Source organism: Stenella coeruleoalba (genome assembly GCF_951394435.1).
Source record: "Stenella coeruleoalba genome assembly, chromosome: 9".
NCBI lineage: Eukaryota > Metazoa > Chordata > Mammalia > Artiodactyla > Delphinidae > Stenella > Stenella coeruleoalba.
Window position 1 is genome coordinate 97938303 of NC_137155.1, and position 14406 is coordinate 97952708.

The 14406-nt window shown below is 44.7% G+C and overlaps 1 protein-coding gene across 4 annotated transcripts in view; it reads left to right on the top strand.

The window, feature by feature from the left end:
* CUL1 (cullin 1) overlaps nt 1-14406 on the top strand; it is a 177494-nt gene that overhangs the window by 102251 nt on the left and 60837 nt on the right. For all 4 annotated transcript variants that reach the window (XM_079932393.1, XM_079932394.1, XM_079932395.1 and 1 more), the window contains exon 2: nt 6633-6933. In XM_079932393.1, the coding sequence (XP_079788519.1) occupies nt 6794-6933 (140 nt within the window). In that variant the 5' untranslated portion in view covers nt 6633-6793. The remainder of the gene's footprint in view (nt 1-6632; nt 6934-14406) is intronic.

Sequence of the window (14406 nt, forward strand, 5' to 3'; positions counted from 1 at the left end):
CTGTTAAAAAGTCAACACCTAGAAGCTCTCTAGCAGGGTGGTAGTGTGATGAACAGTAGAATAGTATATGCCCACAAAACCAGTGAGGCGTATTTCATTAAGTGAAGTGAGGTTTATCTCATTGTTAAATGGAAATGTTACAGAACATCGTGTGGTTGATCCCAGGAGAGTTAGGACCTTGTAGGGATCAGCACAAATTTACCACCACCACCCCCTTTTTTTAAAGTTATGTTGTTCTCTGAAACATTAGTGTTTTCTTGGAAGTCCAGTCCTGAGGTATGTTCAGGAAAAAATACGCTCTGGCCAAGTCAGTTTGAGTAGGAGATGCTTTATCCTGTTTTTCTGATGGAAATTCATAAGACACATTCACTTATCAAGGCCTCTGAAGTCTTGTAGCAAACAAAATATTTAGCTTCAGTAAAGCTAGCATTTCCCCAGATTCCCTCGATGATCTGTTCAGTTGACATTCCAGTCAGCGTCGGTAGATGGCTGTTACAAGTGCTCTTTTAAGAAAGCTCTTTCCTTACTAATGAAACGGTGAATTACTGATATCAAAGAGGATGTATTTTGCAGGATTCTTGGAGGTCATTTGGTTAGTTCACACTTGTACTCAAGGAAGGAATCTTATGCACCATTAATCTTGAGAAGCAGGCTGATTCGTTCACGATTTGAATTGTTAGAAAACTTGTTTAATATTGATTCTGTTGGCTTTCATATCCCTTTGGAACAACAGTCTCTTGCATGAGGCAAAGCCTTAAATAGACAACCTCCCTTCTGTTAGATGCCTTTGTTTATTTTGGCTCCTGGGTTCCTCCCATTATCTTACTTCCTGGGAGAGAGGAAGGTGAAGGGAGGGCGGGTGGGTGAGCAGTGTTCTCTTGCAGGCTTCTGAGCCAGGCTCTGGGGCGGGACGCTACAGCCTGCTCTGCCGTGGGTTCCTGCCCTTGGTTGGCTGCATTCTGAGCCTTGGTCTCCTGTGCTTGGGCCTGTGCTTCCAAATGGTGAAGTGGCAAATCTGCAGATTCTCCCTCCGAAATCTTGAGTGTTCCTCCTGGATATTCATCACTGCAATTGGTAAACCCTGTGATGCCAGGGACCTACTGTAACGGAGTACTTTTGAAAACCACCCGATTTCCTAAGTGTATATTTCGTTTCGTTTTGTTTTTTGTTTTTAATATCGGCTTCTTGGAAATCCTAAGTTTTTTGGCTCTGTGGTGTGAATTATTGGGAAAATATTTTTAGCCCTTACCCCAAAGCCATTTACGCCTCTGACTTTTCATGAGGTCGGATTAAGATTATTGATAGTTTTTGATGGCCTGGTTATGAGATGGAGGGTATACGGTTTGTAAAGTGGTTTATTCCTGAAAATTCAACACTGACAGTTAAACCAGTCTTTTTTTTTTGCGGGGGGAACTGCGTTGGGTCTTCGCTGCTGCGTGCGGGCTTTCTCTAGTTGCAGCGAGCGGGGACTACTCTTCGTTGCAGTGCGCGGGCTTCTCACTGCAGTGGCTTCTCTTGTTGCGGAGCATGGGCTGTAGGCCTGCGGCAGTTGTGGCTCAGTAGTTGTGGCTCGCGGGCTCTAGAGCGCAGGCTCAGTAGTTATGGCGCACGGGCTTAGTTGCTCCGCGGCATGTGGGATCTTCCCGGACCAGGGCTCGAACCCGTGTCCCCTGCATTGGCAGGCGGATTCTGAACCACTGCGCCACCAGGGAAGCCCCTAAGCCAGTCTTTTATGGGTACCTCTATTATTGTACTTTATTACTCCAAACAGTTTTATAGTCAGACACTGAGTGCTGCATAAACAGGTGAAATCCAGACACACAAACCTGCACACACCCCAAGGTGGAAACCTCCGTGAGCAAAGCATCTTGGGTCCATTTGGGCCCCACCCAGGTGCCCCGTCAGGGAAAGACTTGACTCCTGTGCATGGTCAGCAGGTGGCCTCCAGTTAGCGCCGCCCTGCCTGGCCCATTGCAGGGACTGAGCCGGCAGGAGCAGAAAGGCTGCCTCTGCAGCCCTGCGTGCCATGTCCGGGCAGTGCTGGGCATCCAGCTGCCTGCCAGGTGGGGACCACCTCACAGTTCCCTTCCTTCTCTGCCCAGTCCTGCTTCCTCCCCTGCCCCTCACAGGTGTCATCCCTAAGAAGCATCCTCCACCCAAACTCTGTCCCAGCATCTGCTCCAGGGCACCCAGCCTGAGACCAGCAGGTCAGCTGCTGTCAGCATGTGACCTGATTTTTAGGGCCTTTTTCTGATGTACTGACTTTTAACATTTCCCTTTAGATTTAGTTTGTTGTAGTGTAAGTGATGAATGTTAAATATATAAATGTGAGGCTCGCTGGGGGATATTAAAAATATAAGATAAGGTTGTCCTCTTCAAACTTCTCAGTTAAGTCAATAAGGACATGGGAATTGTTGTGAACCTTGGATCAACTCTGTATGAATTTTGGAATCTCAGTGGAGACAACGAGAAACAGGGAATGAGTAGTTTCAAAGGGAAAACAATAAAGCACCTGAAAGCAGGAGTAGAATACTTGGCTGATTTTTCGGCCTGGTCTCCACATAAGCTGAGATCTGCTGCGGCACCAGATTTCCACGCATAGACCTAGACACAGAACGTGCGTAATAAAGTAGACTTGACATTTCAACATGAAAAGGTGGTTTTTGGTCTTAGGATACTAGTGACTTGACAGAGTAAGCTTATAACTGGAATCAGATGTACACGACGAGGAGGAAAGAGCACACTGGGGTGCTGATGTTGCGTGAGGACAACGAGGTATTGTGAGGAGAATCACTGACCGTTTTATTTGCTGTATCTTAACCTTGCCTCTGGGGCAGGGTTCGGGGTGAGGTTGGTATGACAAGTGCTACCCTGACTTTATACTGCTCTGATATTTGCAGTGTTCTTAGTTTAAAAAGTCAGGCTTTTTTTTTTTTTTCCCAACCCAGCTTTCTTAAATTTCAAAATATTTAAATAGATTTAATATTGATACGATTAAGACTGGTTTGTTCTTTCAGACTATCAACTGTTTTCTTTGGAGCTGTTTGGGTTTGTGAGATTAATAGATAACTGGGGCATCTGTTTGTTTGTTTATTTTTCTTATGGCTCTGTTAGTGGTTTCCCTGTTTATTGACACCTTAAAAATCAAAGAATCTGGGCTTCCCTGGTGGCGCAGTGGTTGAGAGTCCGCCTGCCGATGCAGGGGACACGGGTTCGGGACACGGGTTCGTGCCCCGGTCTGGGAGGATCCCACGTGCCGCGGAGTGGCTGGGCCCGTGGGCCGTGGCCGCTGAGCCTGCACGTCCGGAGCCTGTGCTCCGCAACAGGAGAGGCCACAGCAGTGAGAGGCCCGCGTATCGCAAAAAAAAAAAAAAATCAAAGAATCTAAAGTTCAGACTAGAGTGTTAGGGAGTACTGGCTTGAGAATCCAGAGCTCTGGCCTGGGGTCCTGCCACTTCCTAGCACTGTGACCTTGATCAGCTCTGATTGCTTCTTTGAGTCTGTTTCTTCATCTGTAAAAGGAAGGGCCAGAACCATCTTTTAAGGTTAAACCTCTAATCGTCTGGGACTGTAATCGGCTCTTGTGAGCAAACACTTTTGGCACAAATGCCTGGTACATAAAGTTTCCAGTTTACAAGTGGGTTATATACCAAAGGTGTATGTTAACCCCTTAGATGTTTTATCTCATGGCAGTGGTGTTATGGAAGTGGCCCACGTCTGCTTTGATTTACTATTAACAGTACCTAACCAAGGCAGAGGACAGTGCCTGGCACAGGGTAGCTTCCTACTAAATATTTGTTAGATAAATATTAATGGTCACTAGATTTCTATAACATAAGTCTGTTTAAAAACTGTGTTAGGGCTTCCCTGGTGGCGCAGTGGTTGAGAGTCTGCCTGCCGATGCAGGGGACACGGGTTCGTGCCCCGGTCCGGGAGGATCCCACATGCCGCGGAGCGGCTGGGCCCGTGAGCCATGGCCGCTGGGCCTGCGCGTCCGGAGGCTGTGCTCCGCAACGGGAGAGGCCACAGCAGTGAGAGGCCCACGTACCGCAAAAAAAAAAAAAAAAAAAAACTGTGTTAAAATATGTATACATTTGCAGTGACCAGGATAATACAAAACATGACTAAGTGAAAGAGCAAGAAATAAATTTTAGCCTAAAATCTAGTGTTTGAAGGAAAAAGTTGAAAGGGAACAAGATAGAATTTGTGGAGATGCTCGAGGGGGATTTGGGGTGAGTTTAGATGCTCGATGATGCTGGTATTTCCTTATTTCTAAATCCTTTCAAAACATGTAACTCATCGATTCCTTAATTTACTCTCTCGTTTATTCATGCGAAACATTGATGGAGCTCTGCGCCTGCTCTGAAGTGGGCTCAGAGACACTGTGGTGAGTGAAGAGACGGCCTCTGTGCCTGGGGATCCTTCACACCGGTACAGGGAGAGAGTCCCAGTAAAGACACAGCTGTGGAGTGTCGACTCTGAGTGAGAGTTAAGGCGGGAAAGGCCTGGAAATGGGTGAACCTGAACCTCGCCTGGGAGTTCCCTAGTGTGCCTTCTGTGGCTGGAAGAGAACTTGACGAAGAGGAGCTTTCCGGGAAGAAGCAGCAGCAAGTGCACAGATGTTCGGGAGTGGAAAGGGGACTGGCACGTCCAGGAACGGAGGACAGGGTCTGTGTGGCTGTCCCCAGGGGCGTGAAGGGGGAGTTTTGTAAGAGGCAAACGAGGAGAGAGATGTGACTCTGCCGTAGTGAGGATTTCTCTGCTGCGGCTGCCTTTGCTCTCAGGGCGACAGCCTAGTCAGAGTGGCAGCTTTAGACTCAACTGCTGTGTGAAGAATAGATGGCGCGTGACATAAATACTGGGAGGTATGGGAGTCCAGTTCCGACTATGAAAACAGTGGTCCAGGTAAGAGAGGATGGTGATGGTTATTGGAAGAGGAAATAGAGATGAGTGAGTGGATTTGAAATGACCTTGAGAGTTGAAATCTGTAGCAGCTGAATGTGAAAGATGAGGGATAAGGCATTAGAGTCATTCCCAGGTTTCTGGTGTGTGGGTACGTGGAGTTGCCACTTACTGAGGTGGGCAGTACTGGTGGAGAATGGAGGTTGGAGGAAGATCCTGAGTCCAGTTGCGGATCTGCTGGGTTTGAGACATGGGAGAAGACGTGAACTGGATACAGAGGTAGGCCTGGAGTTCAGAGAAGTCTGGGCTGGAGATGAACATTGTGAGTGACTGGCCTGTGGAGGTTTGAAGAAAGAAGGGTTCATACATCCCCGTCCTATGCTTATGTGTCATAATTGAATTTACTTTTTTAAGGTACCCAGTTGAAATGATAAGGTGAGGTAAAGATAAAAATGGGGAAAGTCGAGGGACTTCCCTGGTGGTGCAGTGGTTAAAGCTCTGCGCTTCCAATGCAGGGGACACGGGTTCGTGTCCCGGTCCGGGAAGATCCCGCATGCCGCGGAGCGGCTGGGCTCGTGAGCCATGGCCACTGGGCCTGTGCTTCCGGAGCCTGTGCTCCGCAACGGGAGAGGCCACAGCGGTGAGAGGCCCGCGTACCACCAAAAAAAAAAAAAGCCTCCACATTTCAATGTGATGTACATAGACAGTCCTTAAAGTATGTCTGTAATGTTTTGTATTGGGAAGTACTGACTTAATACAATATTGGATAGCTGAAGTTCTTTATCTGTGGATCCATAGTCCTGAGACATTATAAATTGTATTTTGCAGTAGCTTCATTCACTTAGAAATAATCGCCATTACCACTTGTCACGTGTTCACTGTGTGTTAAATAGATTTGCCCCCATTTTGCAGGCTGGGAAATTGAGGCTTAGAGCAGTGAGAAGTTAAGTAACCTGCCCAAGACCACGTATTTGTAGGTATGGAGCTGAGCTTCAAACCCAGGTCTCCCTAAATTGAGGGAGCATTTTAAATTTTGGTAATTCTTGCCCAGTTCCCTTCTGAAAAGAGAGTGACCAGGAATTCACTGGCGGTCCAGTGGTTAGGACTCGGCACTTTCACTGCCGGGGCCCAGGTTCAATCCCTGATTGCGGAGAACTAAGATCCCACGAGCCGCTGGGCGCTCGGCACCAAAAGCGGGGGGCGGGGGGGGCGGCGCAGAGTGACCACTTCCCTCACCTTCAGCCTCAACAACATTTGCATTTTGCCAAATGCGAAGTGAAAAGTGTTTTAAATTCCCAGGTAACTAGTGAGATTGAATGTTTGGCTTTTTGTACTAGCTATGTTTGTTTCTCTTTCTGGAAATTTCCTTTGCCTTTTCCCCTTTGAGTTTGTCTTTCTGTTACGTAGGTCAAGTAATATAGTTTAAGTTTCGATACCTTTAGAAGGCCTGCAAAGTAACGTGTTGGTTGTGCTTGTGTCCATTTTACCCAGCTTTTCTTGTGAGCACTGATAGTCATAATGATTTTGAACTAAGCGTCTCCGTAAGCACAGACCATGTAATATGAGTGTGTTTCCACACAGAAAGAGAAACACTCTCTGGATTAGAGTGGTACCTGCTGAGGCCTGCAGACTGTTTCTGCCATGTGGCAGGCATCCTATCCCACCCCCGCTCCCACCCCAATGCAGGATGTTGAAAAAGGATTAATTAGTTCCCTTTATTTCTTCTTCAGGTTTGCCTGCAATGAGATTTCATTCTCTGCCTTTAAGGGAGTCCTTTCTGAACTGCTGTGAATAAATTTGGAATGATACTGTATATTTTCATCTAATGGAGAAGTAGCTGTACCTTGAATAAGGATTGCTGCACTGGACGACTTCAGAATATTATTCAACAATGTCATCCAACAGGAGTCAGAATCCCCATGGACTGAAGCAGATTGGCCTTGATCAGATCTGGGACGACCTCAGAGCTGGAATCCAGCAAGTGTATACCAGACAAAGTATGGCGAAATCCAGATACATGGAACTCTACACGTATCCTCCTGCTTGAGCTGTGATCGATCTGCTTAGGATTTTGATTATTTACTGGTCTGATCTGTGAGTTGTTAGAAATTTTACGTCACGTGTTCTCTTCCAGTTCATCCTGTAATGTAAGACTCGTTTTTTGCTTGAAAAGTTAACTCATTTACTCTTCTTTGTTTTGAGCAGAGGTGAAATTGGCTACTTGGTGGTCTAAAGCAGTGCTGCTCAGGACAGCAGCCTGTAGCGGCACGTGGCTGTTGACATTTGAAATCATTAGTCGTGGTAGCCGTGTTTTCAAGTGCTCAGTAGGTAATAGACTACTTTTATCATTGCAGGAAGTTCTGCTGGACAACGCTGGTTAAAGCCGGGGAGCATTGGTTTCTGTATTGTGCCGGGCTGCCTTCATGCTATGCGGGCAGAGTGGAATAGCTTGCATCAGAAACGGTCTGATCCACAAAGCTGTGTATTTACTGTCTGGTCCTTTATGGGACAGGTTTGCTGACTCCCGTCTAAAGGGTCACCACATAGAGCAAAAGTTGTACTGTTATGGCCTTGTTGTACAAATAATGTGTTCAAGTGTTTCACTCACTGTTATGTGGTCCACGATGGGTGCAGGGAACTGCTGTGTGCTACGAAGGATACCTTGTCTGTTGTATACAGTCGGCCCTCCTGATCCGCAGATGCGGAACTCCAGCTGTGCTAGCCACTTTACATGAGGAACTTGAGCATCCACGGGTTTTGGTATCGCTGGCAGGGAGCATTCCTGGAACCTGTCCCCCACAGGTATTGAGGGACGCCTGTACTCCAAGACATACTATTTGACTTGTAGAGTTTCTTGATTCCGTTCAAATACAAGAAGTTGCAATTTAAGCTAACTCACCAAAGAGCAGGTTGCTGGTTCTAGGAGGTTAAAGTTGCCAGTTCAGTGGAGATTTAAGTAAATCTTTAATATGTATCAGTGATTGTCAATGCGATATTCCAGTATGCCCTCAACTATGCTAATGTTTTATAATCTGAAAAAATTAACATTAATTTAAATAGATATGAACCTATATGTCTATCTCTAAATTTAAACCTTACTGTAAGTATGTACAGATATTCATAAATGTGTATATACTTACACTGTAGAATACTTTAAAAAACAGCTTTAGTGAAATATAATTCACATACCCAAAAAACTCACCCCTTTTTAAGTGTACAGTGCAGCAGTTTTTAGTATAGTCCCATGTTGTGCAAGCGTAACCGCTGTCTAAATTTAGAGTATTTTCATCACCGTCCTGTCCCCCCCGCCCCAAAGAAACTCTGTACCCATATTAGCAGTCACTTCCCATTCTGTCCTCCCCCAGGTTCTGGCAGCTGCTGACCTACTTTCTGTCTCTCTGAATTTGCCTGTTCTGGACATTTCGCATAAATGGAATCACGCAGTGTCTGGCCTTTGTGATGGGCTTCTTTCACTTAGCATAATGTCTTCAGGCTTCCTCCTTGTAGCACGTGTGGGCACATCATTCCTTTTTACGTTTGAGTTGAATGCGTATTCCATATTTTGTTTATCCATCAGTAATGGATATCTGGGTTGTTTCTACTTTTTGGCTATTATGAATATTGTATATGAGTTTCTGTGTGGACATGTGTTTTTAATTCTCTTAGATATATGTGCAGGAGTGGAACTGCTGGGTCGTGATATGTAGAACGCTTTTAAGGACAGTAGAATCTTTGCAAATGAGAGGATATTGACCCACTCAAGAGGGTTGTGGCTTGCTAGGTATGATGGGTGGTTGTTGTTTTTTAAATTCTTGGAAGTAATAGATATAAAGATGGTGATTCCAGTTGTGAGACGATAAGGCACTTAGTTGGATTCCTGGTGTGCAAACAACAGGGGAGCCCTAGTGTAGACATCATGGAAATTTAGCTGCTGGTTTGTCTCTGGGGAATTTATTAGTTGTAATTTTTGACCAACTCAGACTGGTCCTTAGCCCAATCAGATGTTTTGCTCTTCGAACTCTGAGGAAGTAGAGACTTGTCTGCTTGCTGCAATTACTAAATTCTTTTATTCTACAAATAATTATAATTGGTAGTTCTGACACCTTCAATTTTAATTTTTTTAGGAATACTATTAAATTGAGTATTCTTCCAGTTTTGTCTGAGAAAATACTAACTGCATATATTTAATAGGAGTGGAGAATCTGAACTGAGTCTAAAGCATCTGACTGTACTTCTTTAGATATTATGAAATAATATCTATGAAATCATAGCTACCATTTGAGTCCTGTGTGTCAGACATGGTGCTAAGAACCGTCTACATGTTATTTAAGGCTTACATCACCCACGGGGGTTGGTGGTAGTAGCCCTCCTCTAGTGCTGTCAGAAACATGATCTCCAAAACGCAAGTAACTTGCCTAGTTGTTATAGCAACTGTTGGGCAGTGATGATGCCTGTCTAAAATTCTTAGTAGCCTGAATCTAGAAACTGCCTTTATCCACTCACTGTATGGCCTTCAGATTTTGTATGTGAATGAATCACTGTTCCCAAAGTATTTTCTGTATTTTTCTTACGAAGTTCCAAAGAAGAGGGTTTGATCACCTCTTAATAATTAACTTTTAGGATACAGATGAAACAGAATGTCTATTTGTATTAATTTAATTACTGAAAATCATAAAATTTTATTCCCCACTTCACCTGCATTTTTAACATCAGTGTTATTTTCCTAAGTAGAAGACCTTGAGTCACCTGACACAGTTTTCTAGAACACATCTACACTTCCATTTCAGTTAGTTAACATACAGTATTTTTGGAAACTGTGTGTCGCCATACCACAGTTTTATCCCAGCCTCAGTTTACCTAACAGTATTTTTAAAAGTTTTCTCTTTCGGGTGTATGTTCAGCCTCCCATGTAACCGCTTAACTGCATCACCCTTTAAAATAATCTCCCCCAGGCTGGTCTCCAGTGACAGATGATTTAACACTTTGGATTGTGAGGTTGTGTTTCAGGCTTGGAGGTACTTTCGGTCCCAGGAAGAAGGAGCAGACTGTGCATCTCCCTGCTGTAGTGTCACCCTTCAAAGTCCTGGCCTTATGGGGAGCTGGTGAGGGAGAGTGGCTCAGAAAGGGAGGAGAGGGAAACTGCCTGAGAGAAAAATGAGGGATCCTTTCCCCATAATTGTAGCCAGTAGCTAATAGCTAGATTTGTAACCCTTTGTTCATCCTGGAGAACCACGTGACATGTTTTCTAGCGAAAAGTAACCTACTTCTGGATGTGAAACAGATATTCTTCGAGCTTTTAGGAACCTCTGGCATTTATTGGTGCTATAACAAGAAGGTGGGTTATTATACAGTATAAACATTTTTCTTGATTTTTCAACTCAGAATGGCAAAGGAAAGAGAAGGGAACTTGGGGAAAGAAAAAAAAAAAGTCCCAGAGCATCTACAGTCAGAAAGATCTAGTTCAATTAACTTTGTTTCTGGCCGTTTCACAGACGTTTCCTTTTTCTTCTAAAGTTTAGCCGGAGGCTCTTGCTCCCCCACTGTATGTCTGTTCAGCACTTACATTCGGTTCTGATTTTCTAGGACGTCTTAGGTATGTAGAGTTACCGTACAGCGACTTTTTTTTTCCTTTTCTTTTTTTTTGCAGTAAAATGTAGGAGTACATTCTCTGCCGGTGGGTAAATAATAGTAAATTTCCTTTCTCTTGAACTTGAAATAGGTAATGAAGTTTCCTATTCAGTTTCTTGACACCAGTATGTTCCCGCTGCCGTGCCCAGCTCAGAGAGCAGGCCTGGGTCCTGACTCGCAGGCGGATCTTGGTGAAGGGAGTGCAGTGTGATGAGGGGACCCCTGTGGCATAACCGAGAACAGCCAGTCTGGTCTAGTCTGGTCTAGACATCAGGCCATCTGGTTAAGTGTGTTGGTTTTGCTAGGCCCCAGGTCTACCTGCTTCTCACTTCCAGGTCAAAATTCTCTTGTCCTGAAGTCATTATTCATCTCAAATCATAAATTTAGCTTCCTTGGAGTCAGTGTAAACTTCCATGGTGATGCCTTTCTCTTTTTTCTCTCTGCCTGCGTTAGTTCTCAGAAACTTAAAAGTGGCTGTTTCTCTCCCTGTAGTGCTGTGAGCTGAATTAGTTTATTCTGTTTTCTTAGCCTGTTTTTTCAAAGTTCTTTTTCCCGGACCAGTACACTAAGGATCACATTCCCGTTGCCTAGCCTTTACTGCACCTCTCAGTAAGTTATAACACAAGTGCATTCAGAATTCAGTTAATCTCTGTCCCGATACTCTGTGACAAAGTTCACCATCACTGGGGCTGGGGCACTTTTTCACCCAGGCGAGTCTGCTGGGCCCTTGGCAGCCTGCAGCGTAGGCCTTGCAAGGTTGACACGCCAGGATGTGCTTGGTCCTGCTGCAGCTCATCACCTGCCAGCTGGGCCGTCATGTCGCTGTCACTATGCTCAGGTCGCCGGCTCCTCTGCAGGAGCTGTGGATGCAGGGCCGGTATTCCAGGTGGCGGCCTTTCTTCTTGGCCTGCCTGCTCCAGAGTTCTCTTTCCTTTATAGAAACTCAGTCTTGTAGAAAATCGGATCAAACAGAAAGGGTCACAAATTGTTTTCACAATAGATTCATAATGATGCATGTCCATTTTGAAATAACCATGTAGGCGGTGAAGGTATTTGGACATTTTTCGTCTTGTATACTTTTTATTCAGGAGTCTTACGTTCATCTGATTTTGCTCACCTAACGAGCATGGCTTACAGCAAATAGACCTAAATGTACAGAAGTGTTTTTTCCAAATGTATGCGACTGTTCATACACATATATATATATATGTCCATATTTTTAGAGCACGGTTCGGAAGGATGTCACTGGTTCACAGAAGGAAGAAATGCAAATGGTCAGTAAGCATATAGGAAAATTTTCAACCTCTTAATTATTAAAGAAATGAAGAATTAAAAATTTTTTAAACTTACGTTGAAAACATTTTTAAAGACATGTTCGTAGCCAGTGTTGGCCAGAGTGAAGGGAGTTGGAGCCCCGGCAGTCAGGTGGGAGTGTTAGTTTGCTATGATCTTTCTGGAGAAATTTAGAAATATAAAGACGTAAAAATGTACTTTGGTCTGGTGATTTTTTAACTTTTAACTCTGTCCTAAGGAAATAGTTGTGTCCAAATTGTATGTGCAAGGTTGTTCGGCATACTTTAATAATAGGAAACAACAGAAAACAACCTCAGCCTTCAACATTAAGGACTTGGTATAAAATAGCTATAAACAGCCATTAAAAATTCATTGAAGAGTATTCATTGACATGTAATAATGTTCGTAATAACGGGGAAAGCAGGGTAGGAAGTGGTCTGTGTGCTGTGAACCCTCACGGCATCCTCTCTGCTTTTGAAAAGCTTTCCGTAGTATTGAAAGTGGCTATCCGTATGTATTGGGCTTATAGATGACTTAAAAAAAAAACTGATCTGTGCTTTCTGGATTTTCAGTATAGAACATGCATTTTAAAATACAGTTATTTCGTTTCTGCTGGTTTTCCTTATGCAAATATAGGTCCTAGTTATTATACTTACTTGCAAAATCCTCCCTACCTTTCATTACTGACATCGTACTATTAAAATAGTTTATGGGATTGAGAAATTTTATCTATCTTTGAGAGAGAACCCACAGAAATGATAATTATATTGCATAGTTGTCTCTAGAAGCAACTTTTTTGGTTTATTAGTATAAATGTGGTATGTTCAGCTTTTATCTTCTAAATCTGATTCATAGTGAATATACTTAGAGCACTTTGAGCATTGTTGAGACAAATTTTATAGTTAATCACAGTCCATTGCATGGAGTCTCTGCCTTTGAAATAAATGTGAACTTACTTGCTTCGTCTGGGATTTTCCTTTTCAACGCTGTACCTACCACAGCCTAGAGAGAACTTGATTCTTTTATAACTTTACAGGCGACAGTGCGGGATGGTAGGCAGGCCTGCCTCTCCTGCCACTGGCTGCAGGTGGGACGTTTGTTGACACGAAGATAGGAAGTATTTTCAACACAACTTTTAGTGCAGAGCCTTTCCAAATGATTTTCATACAAGCAATTGCTTAAATTTCCACTAAGTTCAGTTGGATGAAGAAGTGGTAGTAGAAAGTGGTTTCGTTCTGTTTAGTTTTGCTTCTTCAATTGACTTGTCTTTTACAAAATGAAAATGCCTTGAGTTTGGTAGTAACTAAAAGTCACAAATTGATTCCCCAGATGTGTTGACTTTATGTAGACGGCCTGGTGCCGTGTGGTAACAGACAGTGGGGGCATCTGCCTTATCCTAAAGCGTTTGCAGCCTCCCTTGGCCTCACAGCTGGGACAGCGTGTCGTCACACGCAGTGCCTGGGATGACAGCGGCGGGAGATGGCTGCATGTCACCCGACCCCTTTCGCAGTGACTTGTCGCAACCAATCATGCAAGAAGTGTGTTTTGGCAAATGACGGAGCAGTTCTAGGATACGGAAGAGTCGTAGGCCCATTTCGGAGGCAGAACCAGGCTCGGCTCTCGAACACCAAGTGCTGCCAGGCCACCGTGCCATCCTGGCCGCCTGCAGAGACCCCAGGTGTCTGCCTAGGGTCCCACTTACTGCCCGCCTCTGGCCGTGTTGCCAAAGGAACTCTTCCAGGGAACCTTTTGAAAACAAGCTCAAAGTTTTAAAAGTCAGATACGGGGGTTTGTCAGGCTCTCGCTGACGTACTGTAAAACAGCCACCCGCTGACTACTGAAGGAAGCTTCTGTTTAATTGCCTGTTAGGTTTTTAGTTTACTTTTACCTCTTGAGGGTTTTTTCCCCTTATTTCCTCTTAATTCCCATATTTAACTTTTCTTCATATTCTATTTTGTTTTTGCTTTAAAAATCATTTTAGACCTGACCATTTTACTTTCAAATCTGAGTCATATTTACTGAGTTTTTACAGTCATCACTTAGAGTCAATGCCTTGTTGACACGCAGCTGCCCGTGTCGGAAGGGCGGGTGGTACAGGTGGGCTTGGGGCGGGGACCTGCAGGAGGAGCCCCTGCTCTTCAGCCAGAAGCCTGAGGTCGGTGGTTTCCCACAGTGGAATGAACCACCCCCAGCAATCGCGGGCCACCCCCCTTCCAGAGCCCCCCTCAGGCCCGGCTGGTCCTCCCCGTCCAGGTGACACGCGGGACGTACCAGTGACGTGTGTGGAGGGCCGGTCCCCTGCACAGACGACTTCTCCCTGCAGCTTCTTTTTTTTTTTAATTAAAAAAAATTTTTTTAATTTATTTATTTTGGGCTGCGTTGGGTCTTCGTTGCTGCGCGCGGGCTTTCTCTAGTTGTGGCGAGCGGGGGCTACTCTTCATTGCGGTGCGCGGGCTTCTCATCACAGTGGCTTCTCTTGTCGCGGAGCACGGACTCTCAGCGTATGGGCTCAGTAGTTGAAGCATGCAGGCTCAGTAGTTGTGGCTCGCGGGCTCTAGAGCGCAGGCTCAGTCGTTGTGGCAC